This window comes from Tupaia chinensis, unplaced genomic scaffold, assembly GCF_000334495.1.
Source record: "Tupaia chinensis unplaced genomic scaffold, TupChi_1.0 Scaffold149383_1, whole genome shotgun sequence".
Classification (NCBI taxonomy): Eukaryota; Metazoa; Chordata; class Mammalia; order Scandentia; family Tupaiidae; genus Tupaia; species Tupaia belangeri.
In genome coordinates this window covers 446,430-463,587 of record NW_006209227.1, presented here as the reverse complement: position 1 = coordinate 463,587, position 17,158 = coordinate 446,430, and the positions used below count along the sequence as shown (strand labels likewise).

Below are 17,158 nucleotides of genomic sequence, written 5' to 3'. Positions count from 1 at the left end.
CTTTCCCTCTCTGGTCAAATTTAAATAAATAAATAAATAAATAAAGTTAAATAAAATAATTATTAAGAAAAAAAATGCCAGACACCAACTCTGGAAAAAAAAAAAAAGGCAATAAAAAGCAAATCCGGGGACCAGCAGTTGGCATAATGGCTGTGTCGCTGGACTCCCACATAGTCGACTGCGGTTCGAGCCCCGGACCCAGTGGCTTAAACTCATGCTGGGCGCGTGTGCGTGCGTGCCCAAGATCCCAAGAGGAGAACGGAGGAGAAGGGATTGTGGCCATCCCCTCTGGGGGGTGATTTCTCGCTTTCTATCTCTCTGTCTCTCTCTGTCTGACTGGCAAGCACATGCGCCCTATAGCAAAATCCTCTCTAAAAAAAGAAAAGAAAAAAAAAAAAAGCAAATCCATCAATCTACTACCTTTTTTGTAAATGTCCAACTATTTTTCACTGAATTCCTACTTGACTCTTGAAAATTACATATTCAAGTCCATTTAAAAATTCAAGCCAGACTATGGTTTTTTCGGTCTGGGTTTCTGATCTCCCTGCACTCCCAGATTACCTGAATTTATTTATTTAAGAATTAATTGAATAACTAAGAAAAAACAAGTAGGTTACATTTTATTAGTGGACATAGAAAAACCAAACTATAAAAAGGACTTAAGACAATCACATATGTACGACATTTGTTCTCTATAGGAGTCACCTGCTTTTATAACAAGTGTTAAAATCTAAAGTGGATTCTAACTGAAATGTTCTAGGTGAAATCCTAACATAAATTTCAGTTGTTTTGAAACTGTAAACATGCAAGTAGTCTGTGTGTGTGCGTTTGTGTGCATAAAATGCATAATCTATAAAGTTCACTTGTGTATGGATACCTATGTAAGTAAATTAATCCAAATTTCATAAAAAAGTAAAATTTCTAAAGTGCTTAAGACCATATGATGTACGTACACTGTTTCTGCAAAACTCTGAAATAAATTAAGTACTGTGTCTAATCCTGAAATTTCCTTTTTCTTGCTTTCTTTTTGTTTTTGCCACAGGGCATGTGCACTCGCTGGAGAGAGTCAAAGAGAGACAGAGGAGAAAGAAAGTGAGAAATCACCTCCCTCCCCTTCCCCTGTAGGAGATGGCCATGTCACAATCCCTTCTCCATTCTTCTCTAGGGATTTTGGGTAGGCACGCACATACCCACACAATACCTGGTGTTTATTTCTTCTTCTTCTTTTTTCTTTTTTTAAGTTTTTTTGCCACAGGGTGTGTATACTCACTGGAGAGAGAGAGGGGGCGGGGGCAAGTGAGAAATCAACCCCCAAGGGATGGCCATGCTGCACTCCCTTCTCCTCCATTCTCTTGGGATTTGGGGAATGCACATACATGCTCCTGGTGTGATTTTCAAGTTGTTGTTGACCATGTGGGAGTCTAGCACTTTAACTACTGTTGTTGACTATGTGGGAGTCCAACACTTTAACTACTACTCCACCTGCTGGACCTAACCTGCATGATTTTCAAGCTATCCAGGTCTGGGACTCAAACCATGGTAGGCCATATGGGAATTCAGTGCCTTAACTACCACACCACCTGCTGGCCCAGACATTTTCTTTTCTTTTTTTTTCTTTTTCTTTTTTTTTTTTTTGAGAGATTTTTGCCATAGGGCGTGTGTGCTCACCAGAAAGACAAAGAGAAAGCGAGAAAACACCCCCATAAGATGGCCACATCGCAATCCCTTCTCCTCCATTCTCCTCTTGGGATCTTGGGCACGCACACACACATGTGCCCGGCATTGAGTTTAAGCCAGCGGGTCTGGTACTCAAACTGCAGTCGACTACATGGGAGTCCAGCGACATAGCTATTATGCCAACAGCTGGTCCCAATATTTTCTTTTTAAACTACGTGTCTGTATTGATTATTACATCGCCAATGCTTGAAATTAAAAGACTGTGAAAGGGTAACAATCCTTTTTCTTTAGGATAACCTGAAGCCATTCCTTTTGCAATGCTTGCTCAAAAATAATTTATGTCGGGATCAGCAGATAGCATAACGGTTAACATTGCTGGACTCACACATGGCTAACCACGGTTCGAGTCTCAGACCCAGAGTCTTGAAACTCATGCTGAGCCCATGTGCATGCGTGCCCAAAATCCTGAAAGAAGAAAGGAGGAGAAGGGACTGTGGTGTGACCATCTCCCCTAGGGGATGAGTTCTCACTTTCTGTGTCTCTGTTTCTCTCTGTATTTCTGGGGAACACAAGAACCTATAGCAAAAACTCTAAAAACAAAATTACTTATGTCAGAAAAGAAAAAAATTATTTCATGTAATAATTTCACCAAACGAGAGTTTGCTATTAATGAGGATCATAATACTAGTTTTTGTTAGAAGCGAGCCAAAAATCCAGGCCTCAAGAAGACTTCCACTGTAGAGTAATAAACGTTTTGACATATTATATTGCTTCTTCTACATGCCCCAATTTTTTTTATACAATAGCAACTTAAAAATAAACTGTATTCAATAGTGAGGTTAGGTCCCAGTTGCAATATTCTGTAAGTTTTTAAACGATCACAAAAAAGAATCGATAAAAGAATAAAGGTCAAAATAATGCTTAAAAAAATGTTAAACTGGTGCTGACTTAGAAGGCTGTAATTATACAAAACAGCACATTTAAAAAGTATTCACAGTAATATTGCTTTTAATGCCTCCTTAGAGGTCCTAACACTTCAGATGAATAACAAAAAAGGCTTAAAAATACGTGTAACTTAAAAAAAGAAATGACAGATGGAAGGTTGCTGTTTTGCAGGATAAAATATTTTTGTTTTGTTTTTCTTTCTTTCAGAGGCTACGTGGCCCCTCCCACTTGTTCTGTGTCCTGCCTGGTTATTTCTTGATGTTCTCTTTTCAACTGCATCCATCATGCATCTTTGTGCCATTTCAGTGGATCGTTATATAGCCATCAAAAAGCCAATCCAGGCCAATCAATATAACTCACGAGCTACAGCACTCATCAAGATTACAGTGGTGTGGTTAATTTCAATAGGTATGTGGAGAGTTGAGTGGTGCATATAGTCTTTGGTTCCATTTGGCTAGGAGAATATCAGGTCTAGTAGGTTATAATCACAGCATGAGAGGTCAAGGCAGCCTACCAACACAAGCTCCCTGTGTCATTAAATTTATTACATATGTTCTAAACCATACTGTCGGTAAAAAGTGTGCAGAAGCAGCAAAATTTATGTATTCAGAAAGAACCATCTTCGCAGTGTTTACTGAACTATCTTCCTGCCTTTACATGCAGGAAGGCTAAGTCTAAAAACAGTTTTTATATCTGTCAATAGATACTAAAGTTTAGCTAGCATGCAGAATTATGCAATTACATTAAAGTAACAAAATATGATGTACATCTTCAATTACATCTAAGAAGATAAATGGAAAGAGGAAAAAATAAAAACCAATCCAAACACTGTAGGTATCAAAGACTATAAATTCATCTTGGAGGTCAACATTTTTTCTTTTTTGGGGGGAAGTTTTGCCCTAGGGTGTGTGTGCTCACTGGAAAGAGACAGAGACAGTGAGAGGGAAAGCAAGAAATCACCCTCTAGGAGAGATGATCATGCTGCAATCCCTTTTCCTCCATTATCCTCCTAGGATCCTGGGAACACACACATGTACCTCATGTGATTTTAAAGCTACCAAGTCTGGGACTCAAACCACAGCTGGTCATGTGGGAGTTCAGCAATGCAACTTCTGTGCCATCTGCTGGCCCTGGGGGCCAACATGTTAATATGCATACAGATTGTAGATAATTATGTGTCTGTTTAAGTGTTCAGGATATGTTTAAAATTTAATTTACGTTATGCTTGTAATTTTATTTTATTTATTTATTTTAAATTTTTGACCAAAAAGAAAGAGAGAAAGTGAGAGAGCAAGCTGCCAGGTCTGGTACTTGAACCAGTCGCCCATGTGAGTCCAGTGCCTTAACCATCATGCCACCTGCTGGCCCCAGGATATGTTTAAGTTTTAAGAGAGAGTGCAACATGTTAAAGTGAAGTTGAAAAATGATTTATAAAGAAAAAAATCATATTTCTTCTAAATTATTTTAAGCTACTATGCTTGTTTTTAATGTTCAAAGATAGCTGCTATGATATCAAAAGTACTTTGGCATAAAGTACACCTCACATTATGCAATGCTTTTATAAACTTACATCAGAAAAAGATTCAAGACATTACAATGATCTGAGCAGTAGATTCACAACTTCCTAGGAAAAAATTTCAAAGAGGAAGAAAATTAAGAGAACCTAAAATCCAGGACCAGCAGTTGGCATAACGACTACGTCGCTGGATGCCCATGTAGTCGACTGCAGTCTGAGTCCCTGACCCAGTGGCTTAAACTCACGTTGGGCGCATGTGCGTGTGTGCTCAAGATCCTGAGAGGAGAATGGAGAAGGGATTGTGGCGTGACCATCCTGTCTCTCTCTGTCTTTTTGGTGAGAGCACATGCCCTATAGCAAAAAATCTCTACCAAAAAAGAAAAAAGAACCTAAAATGCTAAAAGAAAGACAAGAAAAACATTTTTTGTCTCGATACTCGGAGTAAGAATGCTGGGTCAAGAAAGCAAGACACTGAAATGGGCCTTTATATTCCTGAAACAATGATTCAAGAGCCCAAATCTCTTTTGAAAAGTTTGGAGGTAATAGCAAAATATGTTACTATTCTGGCATGGGAAAAAAGTAGTGAAGAAAAAGTCTATTCAGAATGGAGAGATCTGCAGGTGAGAAAAGGCCAGTTTAGGGAGCAGGGGCTGATTGACAGTGCAGAACAGGCCCCCCAAAAGACGTTATAGTAAGAAGATGGGAGACAAAGGGTGACAGTTAACAAAATCTAAAATAGGAAAATTAAAGTCATTCATGTCGATGACTCATCTTTTTTTGGTAAGCTCACAGCAGCGAACGAAAGAAAAGAGTGCAAGGTGTGTGTATTGGGGTGGGGTGGGAGAGTAGCATATAGACAGGAAAAAAGGAGAAAAGAATCTTTCAGAATCAAAACATATGAAACTGAAATATAATCAAGCCAATAAGGTAAACAGACTGTTGGTAAAAGCAGTATCTAAATTAAGGCTGGTTAACATGAATTAAAAATTTGATCAAAATTTTACTGAGTATCTATTATGTGCTAGGTGTTAAGAATACATAAATAGGGGGACCAGCAGATGGCATAGTGGTTAACTGCTGGACTCCCACATGGCTGAAGGCAGTTCGAGTCCCAGACCCGGTGACTTCAAACTCATGCTGGGTGTGTGTGCATGAGTGCATACCCAAGATACCAGGAGGAGAATGGAAGAGAAGAGGTTACAGCATGGCCATCCCCCCTGGGGGATAATTTCTCCTCTCACTGTGTCTCTCTCTCTCTCCCTAGTGAGCGCACATGCCCTAAAGCAAAAACCTCTCTCAAAAAAAAAAAAAAAAAAAAAAGAGTAAGTAGGGGATGGCAGGTAGTATGGTGGTTAAGGTGCTGGACTCCTACATGACTAACCATAGTTCAAGTCCAAGATGTGGCAGCTCAGTTTCTTACTTTCCCTCTGTCTCTGTCTCTCTCTCTCTCTGATCAAATTAAAAATAAATAAGTAAATAAATAAACAAATAAATAAAATAATTCTTAAAAATACGTAAATAAGAAAAATAATGTTTGCACTTTAGGAAGGTTGATATAGCAACAATTCAGACTATATATGCTCGAGAAAAAAGAATAAAAGGAAGACTCCAGGCTCACAGGTTTGGAAGGGATCTTAGAAATCTACTTCTTTCTTTTATAAAGAAAAAGAAACCCAGAGAATTTAAATAGCTAGCTTAGGAAGTCTTACAACTTTTTAGCACTAAGTCCAAGACCAATACTCTTTTTTTTCGCTATAGGGCGCGTGCGCTCGCCAGACAGACAGAGAGAGACATAGAGATAGAAAGCGAGAAATCACCCCCCAGGGGGGATGGTCATGCCGCAATCCCTTCTCCTCCATTCTCCTCTCAGGATCTTGGGCATGTACACACACGTACCTGGTGTGAGTTCTAGGCCACCAGGTCCGGGACGTGAACCACGGTCAACTACGTGGGAGTCCAGTGACATAGCTATTACGCTAACTGCTGGTTCCCGACCAATACTCTTTTCATTCCATCATACTTTCTTATGAAATCAATCACAATTTACTAACTGAAAAAAAGATCATGCAGATGATAGGGAAATTCAAATTTGAATTTCTTTTTCAAATAAGAGATTTTTGCTATAGGGGATGCATGTACTTGACAGAGAGACAGAGAAATTGAGAAATCACCCTCTGGGGGATAGCCATGCCACAATCCCTTCTCCTCTCTGGATTGTAGGCATGCACGCACACACATCCAGTGTGAGTTTCAAGGCGCTGGGTCCCAGACTCAAACTGTGGTTGGGCACGTCCAGTACCTTAACCACTATGTCACCTGCCAGCCGCCAAATTTGAAATTCTACAAAGTGCTGAAGAGAGCTTACTTTCTTCTTCAGGATTTAGTTATTCTAGGTAACACCTGGAAAGAGTAAGTATGAAAATGGAGTGGATAAGGGTATAAAAACTATCAGTGAAAAAGTAAAGGTTATTGACCAGGAAGTTGGATATGCAAGTAATATGTGCCTTGATAGGTGGATGTGGGGCAGGTGATGAGTATGCAGATCAGAATGCAAAATCAGAAGACAAATGGACCAGAGATCAGTCAGAGGTCAAGATAAAGGAAAGAAAAATTCTCCAATAGTAAAGCAATAAAGGTTTTAGATATGAGATCACTTTAAGTGAACTTCTGGGTGGCTTTAGAGTTGACAAGTTCAAGAAATATAAAATCAGGGTGTAGGAGGGTCATCAACAGGACAGTCATAGAGGATGATGGCACTGCAACAATGGAGAGGAAGAAGCAAGGTACTGAAATTGCTGAGAAAGATGGACAAATGTTCTGAAGGTTGGCAAATAACCAGGAGAAAGAAGGGAGTGGTAAAAGTACATTAAAAAGACTTCAAGGTATTGGGTCATCAGAAAAGTCATGAAAAATGTTTGCACAAAAAAATACGTTATGACTTTTCCGATGACCCAGTACTTTAGGGGAGAAAGAACAGCAGAATGAGGATGTAGTAGTAACAAGGCAGGACAGAGGTCAGCAAACTTTTCCAGTCCAGGGCAGGACAGCAAACAAAACGTCTGCAGCTCTATAAGGCTGCCGTCACAGCTACAAACTCTGCAGCAGCATAACAGCAGCAGCCACAGAGAGGACATTAACACATGCGTGCTCACCAGGGAGAGAGAAAATGAGAAATCACTCCGCAGGAGGGATGGCCACACAACTACCCCTTCTTCCCCATTCTCCTCTTGGGATTTTGGGCACCCCCCTCAAACACACACACATACACACGCTCAATGTGATTTTCAAGCTTCCATGTACAGGACTTGAACTGTTGTCGGCCATGTGAGAATTCAGCATCTCAACCACAATGCCGCTGCTGGCTCCAGGCATGCAACTTTTATAAAAATAGAAGGTAGGCTAAATTTGGCTGTCAAGCTGGAGCTTGCTGACCCTTGGTATAAAACAAGTACACACAATCCTTGTTTTTTAGTAGCGTATGTACATAAGGAAAAGCAGAAAAAGTAATAGCCCCTATTTGCCTTTAAGGAAAACATCCTTGTCAAGGGCTCTTAGCTACATAAAAAGGTTATGTAGATGACAGTGCTTTTGGGTTCATAAAACAACAAATCCTAAAGGGTAATTACTTTAGACATTCAAGAAATATCTGCTACTTCAAAGAGAAAAGATTCAGGCTAACCCTTATATTATTCATACAATAACCTACTTCACCAAACAACATATTTAAATGCCTACGTGTTATATTATCTAAGGTATTAGAAAATTATTATGAGGTACATTTCCTTTATATATATTAGAGGAACTCTAATTCTTGAAAATAAATTTTACAATTCACATGATGTCTCAAATTTTCAAGTAGCAGTAAAAAAAAATGCTAGTTTTCTCTAAGAAGTTAGAAGATTAAAAGACATCCACAAATGCCAAAAGATTAAACTGACTATAAAACAAATTGTGTAACTCAAAGATAATAAAATAGATATTCAGAATTAAGACATCAAATAATGTACTTTGAAGCATCTTTAACTCATCTACATTGGATATTAAGATATGAATGAGTAACTTTTCTCCTTTATTCTTTTTCCTTCAAAAAAACCCCCCAAAAACAAACAGATGGTGAGAAATGTGGAATAAATAAAATTCCCTATATACTATGGAATATTAAAACTTACAGAAGCTTTCATTATAAACCTGAAACCACTAACCCCCCTCTTTTAAAACAAACAAACAAACAAACAAACAAAAAACCCAGCAACTTTGGAGCCAGCAGGATATTAAGGCACTGGATTCCCACACGGCCAACCACAGTTCAAGTTCTGGACCTGGTGGATAGAAAATCACACTGGTTCTGTGTACGTGCATGCCCAAAATCCTGAGAGGGGAATGAAGAAGAGACTGTGGCATGGCCACTTCCTCTAGGCGGTTATTTCTCACTTTCCCTCTGTCTCTGGCAAGCACACATGCCCTATAGCAAAAACTTAAAAACAAAACCAAACAAAAAACCCCAGCAGCTTTGAGCCAGCATCATGGTCTAATGCTTACAGGAGTGGGATCCCACGTGGCCAACTATGGTATCAATCTTGGCCCTGGTGCCTTGGAATACATGATGGGTGCCTGTGCATGAATGCCCAAAATCCCAACGGAATGGTTAAATGGAAGAGAAAGGACTGTGGTGTGTTTTCATCTTAATGGGGGTGTTTTCTCCCTCTTTGGCGCATGCATGTGTCCTCCAGCAAACTATAAAACAACCAGCCAGAAAACAGAGTTGTTTACTTAGATTCTATTTGTCAAATTTTCTATTGATGAATGTTTTTAACAGATTCTTCACTGTAGGCCTCAGGAATTATAACACTAACCAGCATAACGTTACTAGGAAACATCTAAAAGGACCTACTCTAAGAGTTACAGGTCATAGAATTACTCAGTACATCTTGTTTCTTCTTCCTTAGGTATTGCCATTCCAATCCCCATTAAAGGAATAGAAACTGGTGTGGATAACCCAAACAACATCACTTGTGCGCTGACAAAGGAACGTTTTGGCAACTTCATGCTCTTTGGCTCACTGGCTGCCTTCTTTACACCCCTTGCCATCATGATTGTCACCTACTTTCTCACTATCCGCACTTTACAGAAGAAAGCCTACTTGGTCAAAAACAAGCCACCTCAACGCCTAACATGGGTGAATGTGTCCACAGTTTTCCAAAGGGATGAAACCCCTTGCTCGTCACCTGAAAAGGTGGCAATGCTCAATGGTTCTCGCAAGGACAAAACTCTGCCCAATTTAAGCGATGAAAGACTGATGCGAAAGATGTCCGCCATTGGAAAAAAGTCAGTGCAGACCATTTCCAATGAACAGAGAGCCTCAAAGGTCCTAGGGATTGTGTTTTTCCTGTTTTTGCTTATGTGGTGCCCCTTTTTTATTACAAATATAACTCTAGTTTTGTGTGATTCCTGCAACCAGACTACTCTTGAAATGCTTTTGGGAATATTTGTGTGGATAGGCTATGTTTCCTCAGGGGTAAATCCTTTGGTTTATACGCTCTTCAATAAGACATTCCGAGATGCATTTGGCCGATACATTACCTGCAATTACCAGGCTACAAAGTCAGTAAAAACTCTTAGAAAGTGTTCCAGTAAGATCTATTTCCAGAACACAATGACAGAGAACTCTAAGTTTTTCATGAAACATGGAATTCGAAATGGGATTAATCCTGCCGTGTACCAGAGCCCAATGAGGCTCCGAAGTTCGACCGTTCAGTCTTCATCAATCATTCTACTAGATACTCTTTTCCTCACTGAAAATGAAGGTGACAAAACTGAAGAGCAAGTCAGTTATGTATAGAACTGGCACAGTTTTTGTCTAACTAATGTAATGATGAATAAGATGATTAACTAGATGTAAATGTACTGAGAATTATCTAAAGAAAAAAATCTAGGTCATGTTTCAAATCATCTCTTTAAGTATTAATATTATCCAATTTTCCTTATTTGAACAAAATTATTCTATTAATAAAATGATTTTATATAGCTACAAATAAAATCAATCCAGTACTCTGGTTAGTTATGTTCTTCAAATGAAATAAAATTAATCAATAAATTTCAGACTTTAAGGCACAGGTAGAGCAATGACAATAGGATAAGAGAGCACAAGGAAAAAACACAAGCACACAGAATGATGACCACATCTGGAGGTGAGTTATGATCACCACTTACAATCAGGTTTAGTTATTAAATGTAGTCAAGATTTTCCTTTCCAAATGTCTTGACGGAAAGGGTTAGAACAGTAGCTGGATATCACACATAATAACAGGGTCTTGAAACTAGAGCTGTTTGTTAAATGGCTGAGACCCATCTGCTCAGCAGAGACAGGTCTACAGCAGAAGAGGAAAGCAAATGAAATCATTTCTGGGTATATGAGCCATACTATGTTCCGTACATATTTTAATGAACATACATGACCTGAAAGCACAGGACCTCATCTGGGGACCTAATCTTTAAGTGGCTGCCTGCCTGTGCTTGCCCAATGACTCAGCTGAACTTCTGATACAGAATTCACCCATTCATTTGGCACTATTAAGATCTGGAAATCAGTCCAACCCACGACACAAAGCTCACTAAATTTAGGAAAGAAACTTAATTTCTTTGAGCCTCAATTTTCTCTTTCTTTCTTTTTTAAACTTTATTTATTCATTTTAATTTGACCAGAGAGGAACAGAGTGAGAGAGAGGAAGGAGAGAAAGTAAGCCACCAAGTCTGGGATGCGAACCATGGTTGGCCATGTGGGAGTCCAGTGGCCTTAACCACCTTGCCACCTGCCAGATCCCTGAGCCTCAATTTTCTATATTTAGTATAGTTATTATGAGGATGCACACATAGTGGGCACTCAGTAAATGACAGCCTACTGTATTTATTTTATATATGTATGTATATATATATAAATTTATAATTTTAATGATACTCATACAGATGGTAAACAAATTTAAGCTGAGGGAGTACGCAATAAAGACAACCCACACCTTAATTTTTCCTTTTCAGGTTTACCCACTTTTATGCCTCAACTTGTTGCTCTATTACTGTTCCTTTTCAGGCCACTCGGTTTAGGATAATTACCTTAAGATGTATGTGGCTCTGGAGAATCTCAGCATAAGTAAAACAAGCATAGATTTTCCCAATGGCAGGATCCTTTCCTAGAATGTGGTTCTCCTAGCAGCTCCTGATCTGTTACTGTTTCTTTTGGGTTCTGTATCTATCATCTGTCAGGAACAGTAAGTGTATCTTACAATTTAATTCCTAAGTCATCAAAGCTTTAGTCTAAGATTCTTCAGCAGTAGTAAAAGAACTATAAAAAGGTAAAATAATTTACATCCCTGAAGAAAAAAAAAAAGAAAAAGTAATTTTCTACTTTGCTTCCAGTCTCTAATATAATGTGTTTGGCGTATATTAAGATCATATTCTTGCTAAGGTAAGTAAGATTGTTAAGTTCAGATATCACTGTGAGAATATCCTAAATTCTGTATTTTATGTATCTAAAGCAAACATAGTTGCTTCAGGAAATCTAAGTACTAGAGCTGACAATTACAGTGCCATAGGCCAACCAATGGACAATCTATTAATAGCTCAGAAGAACTATCTTCTCACAAGCTCTGTACTTCTTCCAAATTTGTGCATGTGCTTAAACGTATGCATACCTACAAAATTAATCATAATACTTGTAAACTATTCAGCTTTAAATATTTTCTTAGAGGTTTTTGCTCTAGGGTGCATGCACTCACCAGAGAGAGAAAAAGAGAGAGAAACACACACAGAGAATGAGAGAGAAAGTAAGAAATCATCCCCCGGGGGGGATGGCCATGCCGGTCTCTTCTCCTCCATTCTCCTCCTGGGATCTTGGACACTCATGTACATGCGTCTGATGTGATTTTCAAGCCCTTGGGTCCGGGACTCGAACTGTGGTTGGTCACATGGAAGTCCAGTGATGTAACCACTATACCATCTGCTGGGCCCTAACTTTAAATTATTAAAAAATAAACCTCTGCTTACAATTACTAAAAGATCTTTCTACAGTTAATGATCGTTCTAGTATTTCCAGAATATTCTAGAAAATGAAATATAACTTCAATGACAACTATTTCAGAAAAGTACACATAGCACCAATTTTTTACATGATACGTAACTTATATTTCCACTTCAGGAATACGCTAATTAAATCTGTAATTTGAAAGGAAATCTCAGCAATTAAACATCCCTAAGGTAACAGAAAGACTGTATTTAATAGTCATACCTTCAAAGAAAAGGAATAGGTTGTCACTGTTTAGAATGATTTTAGGAAAAGAAAACTTCCATTCTATTCCATATTACTGTCAATTAATGGAGAGGAAAAAACAAAGATGTAGAAAAACTAATGAAAAGATGAACATAAGGAAGTCACAATACCTAGAACATAAACACAAAGATACTGAGGCAGAAATAGAGAACAATGTATAGGAGAAAAAAAAGAGACATCAAAAAGTTCATGAAAAATTGGAATTAGAGTGTAAGTTTTTTTTTTTAAAGAATTTTATTTAACTTTATTCGTTTATTTATTTAAATTTGACTAGAGAGGGACAGAGCGAGAGAGAGAGAGGGAGAGGGAAAGTGAGAAAGCAAGCCACCAGGTCTGGGACTTGACCCATGGTCAGCGATGTGGGAGTCCAGCATCTTTAACCACCATGCCACCTGCCGGCCCCTAGAGTATAAGTTTATTTTGTGCAAAAATTTTTACTGCATAGTTTTTTCATAATTTGCATATTCATGAACTTTTTATACTATAAGGCACATGTATGTGTGTGTGAAAAGAGAGCACACATACAAAGACTAGAATATGTCCCTCCCCAATGAAGCCTGGTCACACTGCAATCCCCTTTCCCCTAATTCCGTAACCCAGTGAGATGCTGGGCACACACGCAGATGCCAGTGTGCTGTGATTCAAACACCAGTCAACTACATGGGATCTGGCTTCCTCCCTGCACTGTGCTTAACCACTGTGCTGTGGGGCTGGCCCTCACCAACTTTTCAAAGACTCCTCAAATAGATCCAATTGATATACATTGTGAAGGGACAGTTTGTAAAGACAAATTGTGCATTTGGTGGTAATTGGTTGTTGTAGGGTTACTTCCAACTATAAAGATCTACAATAACACAACATTTTGATATTAAAGGAACTGTTTTGTGTGGTCCAAAAAATATCTGCACCAAGAATCTTTCACTCATCAGGACCAGTAGATGGCATACTGGTTATGAACTCGCTGAACTTCCATGTAGTCGACTGTGGTTCAAATCCTGGATTCAGTGGCTTTAAACTCAAGCAGGGCATGTGTGTGCATGCCCAAAATCCCAAGAGGAGAATGGAGGAGAAGGGACTGTGGCACGCCCATCCTTCTTGGGGAGTGATTTTTTGCTTGCTGCCTCTCTCTCTGTCTCTCTGGCAAGCATAAATGCTCAATAGCAAAAATCTCTCTTACAAAAAACAAAAGAATCTTTCACTCATTGGAGGCTAGCAGAGAGTGTGGTGGTAAAGGCACTGGACTCCCACATGGCTGGCTGTGGTTTGAGTCCCAGACCAGGCAGCTTACTTTCTCATTTTCCCTGCCTCTCTTTCTCTCTGTCTCTCTGGTGAGCACATGAGCTCTAATGCATATTTAAAATAATAATAACAAACAAAATAAATAATTTTAAAAAGAGAATCTTTCACTCATCTTACAAGATGAAAATACATAAATGTATACATTGAGAAACATCTATGTTATAATAGCCTAAACCACAAGGAACTAAGAATATCCAAGATCATTGAATTTTTTAAAAATCCTATTCAGATTTTAACTTGTTCAACATTATAGCAACTAAATTTCAATAAATATATAAAGACCTTTGACTTCTTTACTTCTCTTTCCAATGTTAAATTAAAATAAATCTGATTTTATTGATATTCATTTCCAGATGAGTTTCAATGCCAAGCACAGCACTATATAAAGAGTTGTTAGAGGGCCCAGCAGTTAGCGTAATGGCTATGTCGCTGGACTCCCATGTAGTCCACTGTGGTTCAAGTCCTGGACCTGGTGGCTTAAACTCATGCCGGGTGCGTGTGTGTGCATGCCCAAGATCCCAAGAGGAGAAAGGAGGAGAAGGGATTGTGGTGTGGCCATCTCCCCTGGGGGATGATTTCTCGCTTTCTGTCTCTGTCTTTCTCTTTCTGGCGAGTGCGCATGCCCTATAGCAAAAACCTCTCCAAAAAAAAAAAAAAAGAGAAAAACGAAAAGTATCAGGTTCATTTCAACTTAGCAAGAATAGTTTTCAATTTACTTTTTTATTTTCCTTTTTAAGTCTATTCACTCATCCACGAGAAACAGAGACAGGTACCCCCAACAGTGCCTTTCACGTCATGATCTACTCCGAGTCCTCACTGGCCTGAAAAGTTCACAAAGGTTCTTATATACAAACCCTGAAGCTCCCCATGTGGGTGCAGTTGCATCACCACTTAGTCTCTGACATTTTGCTTTCATCATAAGCATTAAGAACAAATAGCAGCCTGTGAATATCATAAGAGAGAGAATCATGAAAATACTGTAATTCCCTCGACTATCCTATGAATAAAAAAAAATGTTGTAGGTGAGATTTTCATATAGTTTTGTCTTAGTTATTAAAGTACAAGTGTTTACTAATATATTATATATTCAGTATTCATATGTAATAAGTATACCTAAAAAGAAGTTTAAAAAAAGTAAGGCCAGCAAATGGCATGGAGACTAAGGAGTGGAATCCCAAATGGCTGACTGCAGTTTGAGTCTCTGACCTAGAGGCCAGAAAATCACATCGGGAGCATGTATACACATGTGCCCCAAATCCCAGAAAGGAGGAGAAGGGATTGTGGTGGGTCAAGCCCCAGGAAGTGATTTTTCAGCTTCCTTCTCACTATATCTCTCTCTCGCTATGGTAAGAGCAGGCGTCCTATGGCAAAATCCTTAAAAAACATTAACACGGAATAAATTCTTAAAGTGTGATACAAAAAGGCCAAATATCAGCAAAGTCATCTTAATAGTGACAACTAAGGGGCCAGTAGGTGGCATGATGGTTAAGGTGCTGAATTCCCACATGGCTGACCACCATTTGAGTCCTGGACCCAGTGGTTAGAAAATCACTTCCAATGCATGTGCACATGTGCCCCAAATTCTGAGAGGAGGATGAAAGAGAAGGGATTGTGGCCTACTCATCCCCCTAGGGGATGATTTCTAACTTTCTCTCTTTCTGTATTTCTCTGGCAAGTGCACTTGCCCTATAGCTCAAAACAAGAGTGACAACTAAAAGGGGGGGAAAAAGGAGCATACACACAAAGTAAATGATGTGACATTAGAAAACACATAATGGTTTTAGGGGACAACACAGATACTTCCCAAATATTAATGAGCAAATTTGAGAACAAAAATGTCCTGGCAGAACTGCTCCCAGAGATAGTGCTCTGACAAAGACATGGTGGAGAAAGCGCTGGTCTATCATGAGAGTTGTTTAGAAGTTCAGGTATACTATTTAGTTCTATGATAATGGGAAATAATGTTAACAATTTTAGAATTCAATTTCTTTATGCTTAAAAACAAACAAACAAACAAACAAAACAGGGACCAGCAGTTGGTGTAGTGGCTATGTCACGGGACTCCCATGTAGTCGACCGCGGTTTGAGTCCTGGACTGGTGGCTTAAACTCACGCCGGGTGCATGTGCGCATGTGCCAAGATCCTGAGAGGAGAATGGAGGAGAAGGGATGGCCACACCGCCATCCCTTGGGGTGATTTCTCGCTTTCCGTCTCTCTGTCTCTCTCTGTCTTTCTGGTGAGCGCACTCGCCCAATAGTAAAAACCTCTCCAAAAAGGTAAGCAGATGGCATAATGGTATGTCGCTGGACTCCCACAGAGTCGACTGTGGTTCAAGTTCCAGACCTGGTGGCTTAAACTCACACTGAGTGCATGTACATGCGTGCCCAAAGTCCTGAGAAGAGAATGAAGAAGGGATTGTGGTGTGGCCATCTCTCTCAGAGGGCAATTTCTCACTTCTGTCAATCCAGTGACTGCATATGCCCTATAGCAAAAATTTCTCAAAAAGAAAAGAAAAAAAAAAAAAAAAACAGGTTAAGTTTTTTTCTATGCTTCTTCTGTTGGACCTTTAGAAATTATTATTACAGGGAGATGGAACTAGGTCAAAAATTTAAAAACCTGATTTTAACTCCATCTTCTTAGATACGATCACCTCTGAAGTTTTTTCTTTCTACTTCTTACAGAATCATATTACAAAAAAAGAACTTGGAATGTTTCCCAAAGTAGCAAGCACAGGCCAGCCACGGTGGAGGCGGTAATGTAACATTCCTATACAGTAAGGTCATATATCACATCCTGATATATTCTTGTGCCTGTTAGACACATGTGCAGGTGCCCATGATCCTGGTTAGGTGAGGATGAGGGTGGCATCAAGGTGTGAGGACTGTATTGGGGATGCCTGTCTCTCTCTTTTTTAAAAATTATTATGTAATTTAATTTTTTTCCTCATCATTATCATTGCAAATTTGACCAGAGAGAGCTGGGGGCGTGGGGAGTGAGAAAGCAAGCCACTAGGTCTAGGATTCGAACCAAGGTCAGCCATGTGGGAGTCCTAACCACCATGCTGCCTGCCAGCCCCAGGGACACCTGTCTCTTTTTCTCTCTCTCCCTTTCACTCTATCTCCCTCTCATGGAAGAAAGAACGAAGGAGAGGGAGGAAGAGAAGAAACAGCAAGCACACAAACAGCCCAACAGCTAGATCTGACTATCCTAAGTAGAGCACTTTCACACATAGCAAAGTCTAAAACAGCTCACAGGAGACATCTGCTGCCCACTGGGAATCCAGCATCTGAGTGAGTGACAGGAAGCAGAGCACAGAAACAAACCTGCTCATCAGAGAGCAAAGCACCATTAGGTTAAAATGGGAGAATGGTTTCTGATCATCAACGTCCTATTGGACAGAA

General features: G+C 39.3%; 2 protein-coding genes across 3 annotated transcripts in view; one reads left to right on the top strand and one right to left on the bottom strand.

Annotated features, from left to right (window-relative positions):
- Window positions 1-10,066, top strand: part of HTR2B (5-hydroxytryptamine receptor 2B) — an 18,349-nt gene extending 8,283 nt beyond the window's left edge. For both annotated transcript variants that reach the window (XM_027769345.1, XM_006171119.3), the window contains 2 exons: window positions 2,830-3,030; window positions 9,085-10,066. In XM_027769345.1, the coding sequence (XP_027625146.1) occupies window positions 2,830-3,030; window positions 9,085-9,977 (1,094 nt within the window). In that variant the 3' untranslated portion in view covers window positions 9,978-10,066. The remainder of the gene's footprint in view (window positions 1-2,829; window positions 3,031-9,084) is intronic.
- PSMD1 (proteasome 26S subunit, non-ATPase 1) overlaps window positions 1-17,158 on the bottom strand; it is a 143,730-nt gene that overhangs the window by 81,047 nt on the left and 45,525 nt on the right. The window lies entirely within an intron of this gene.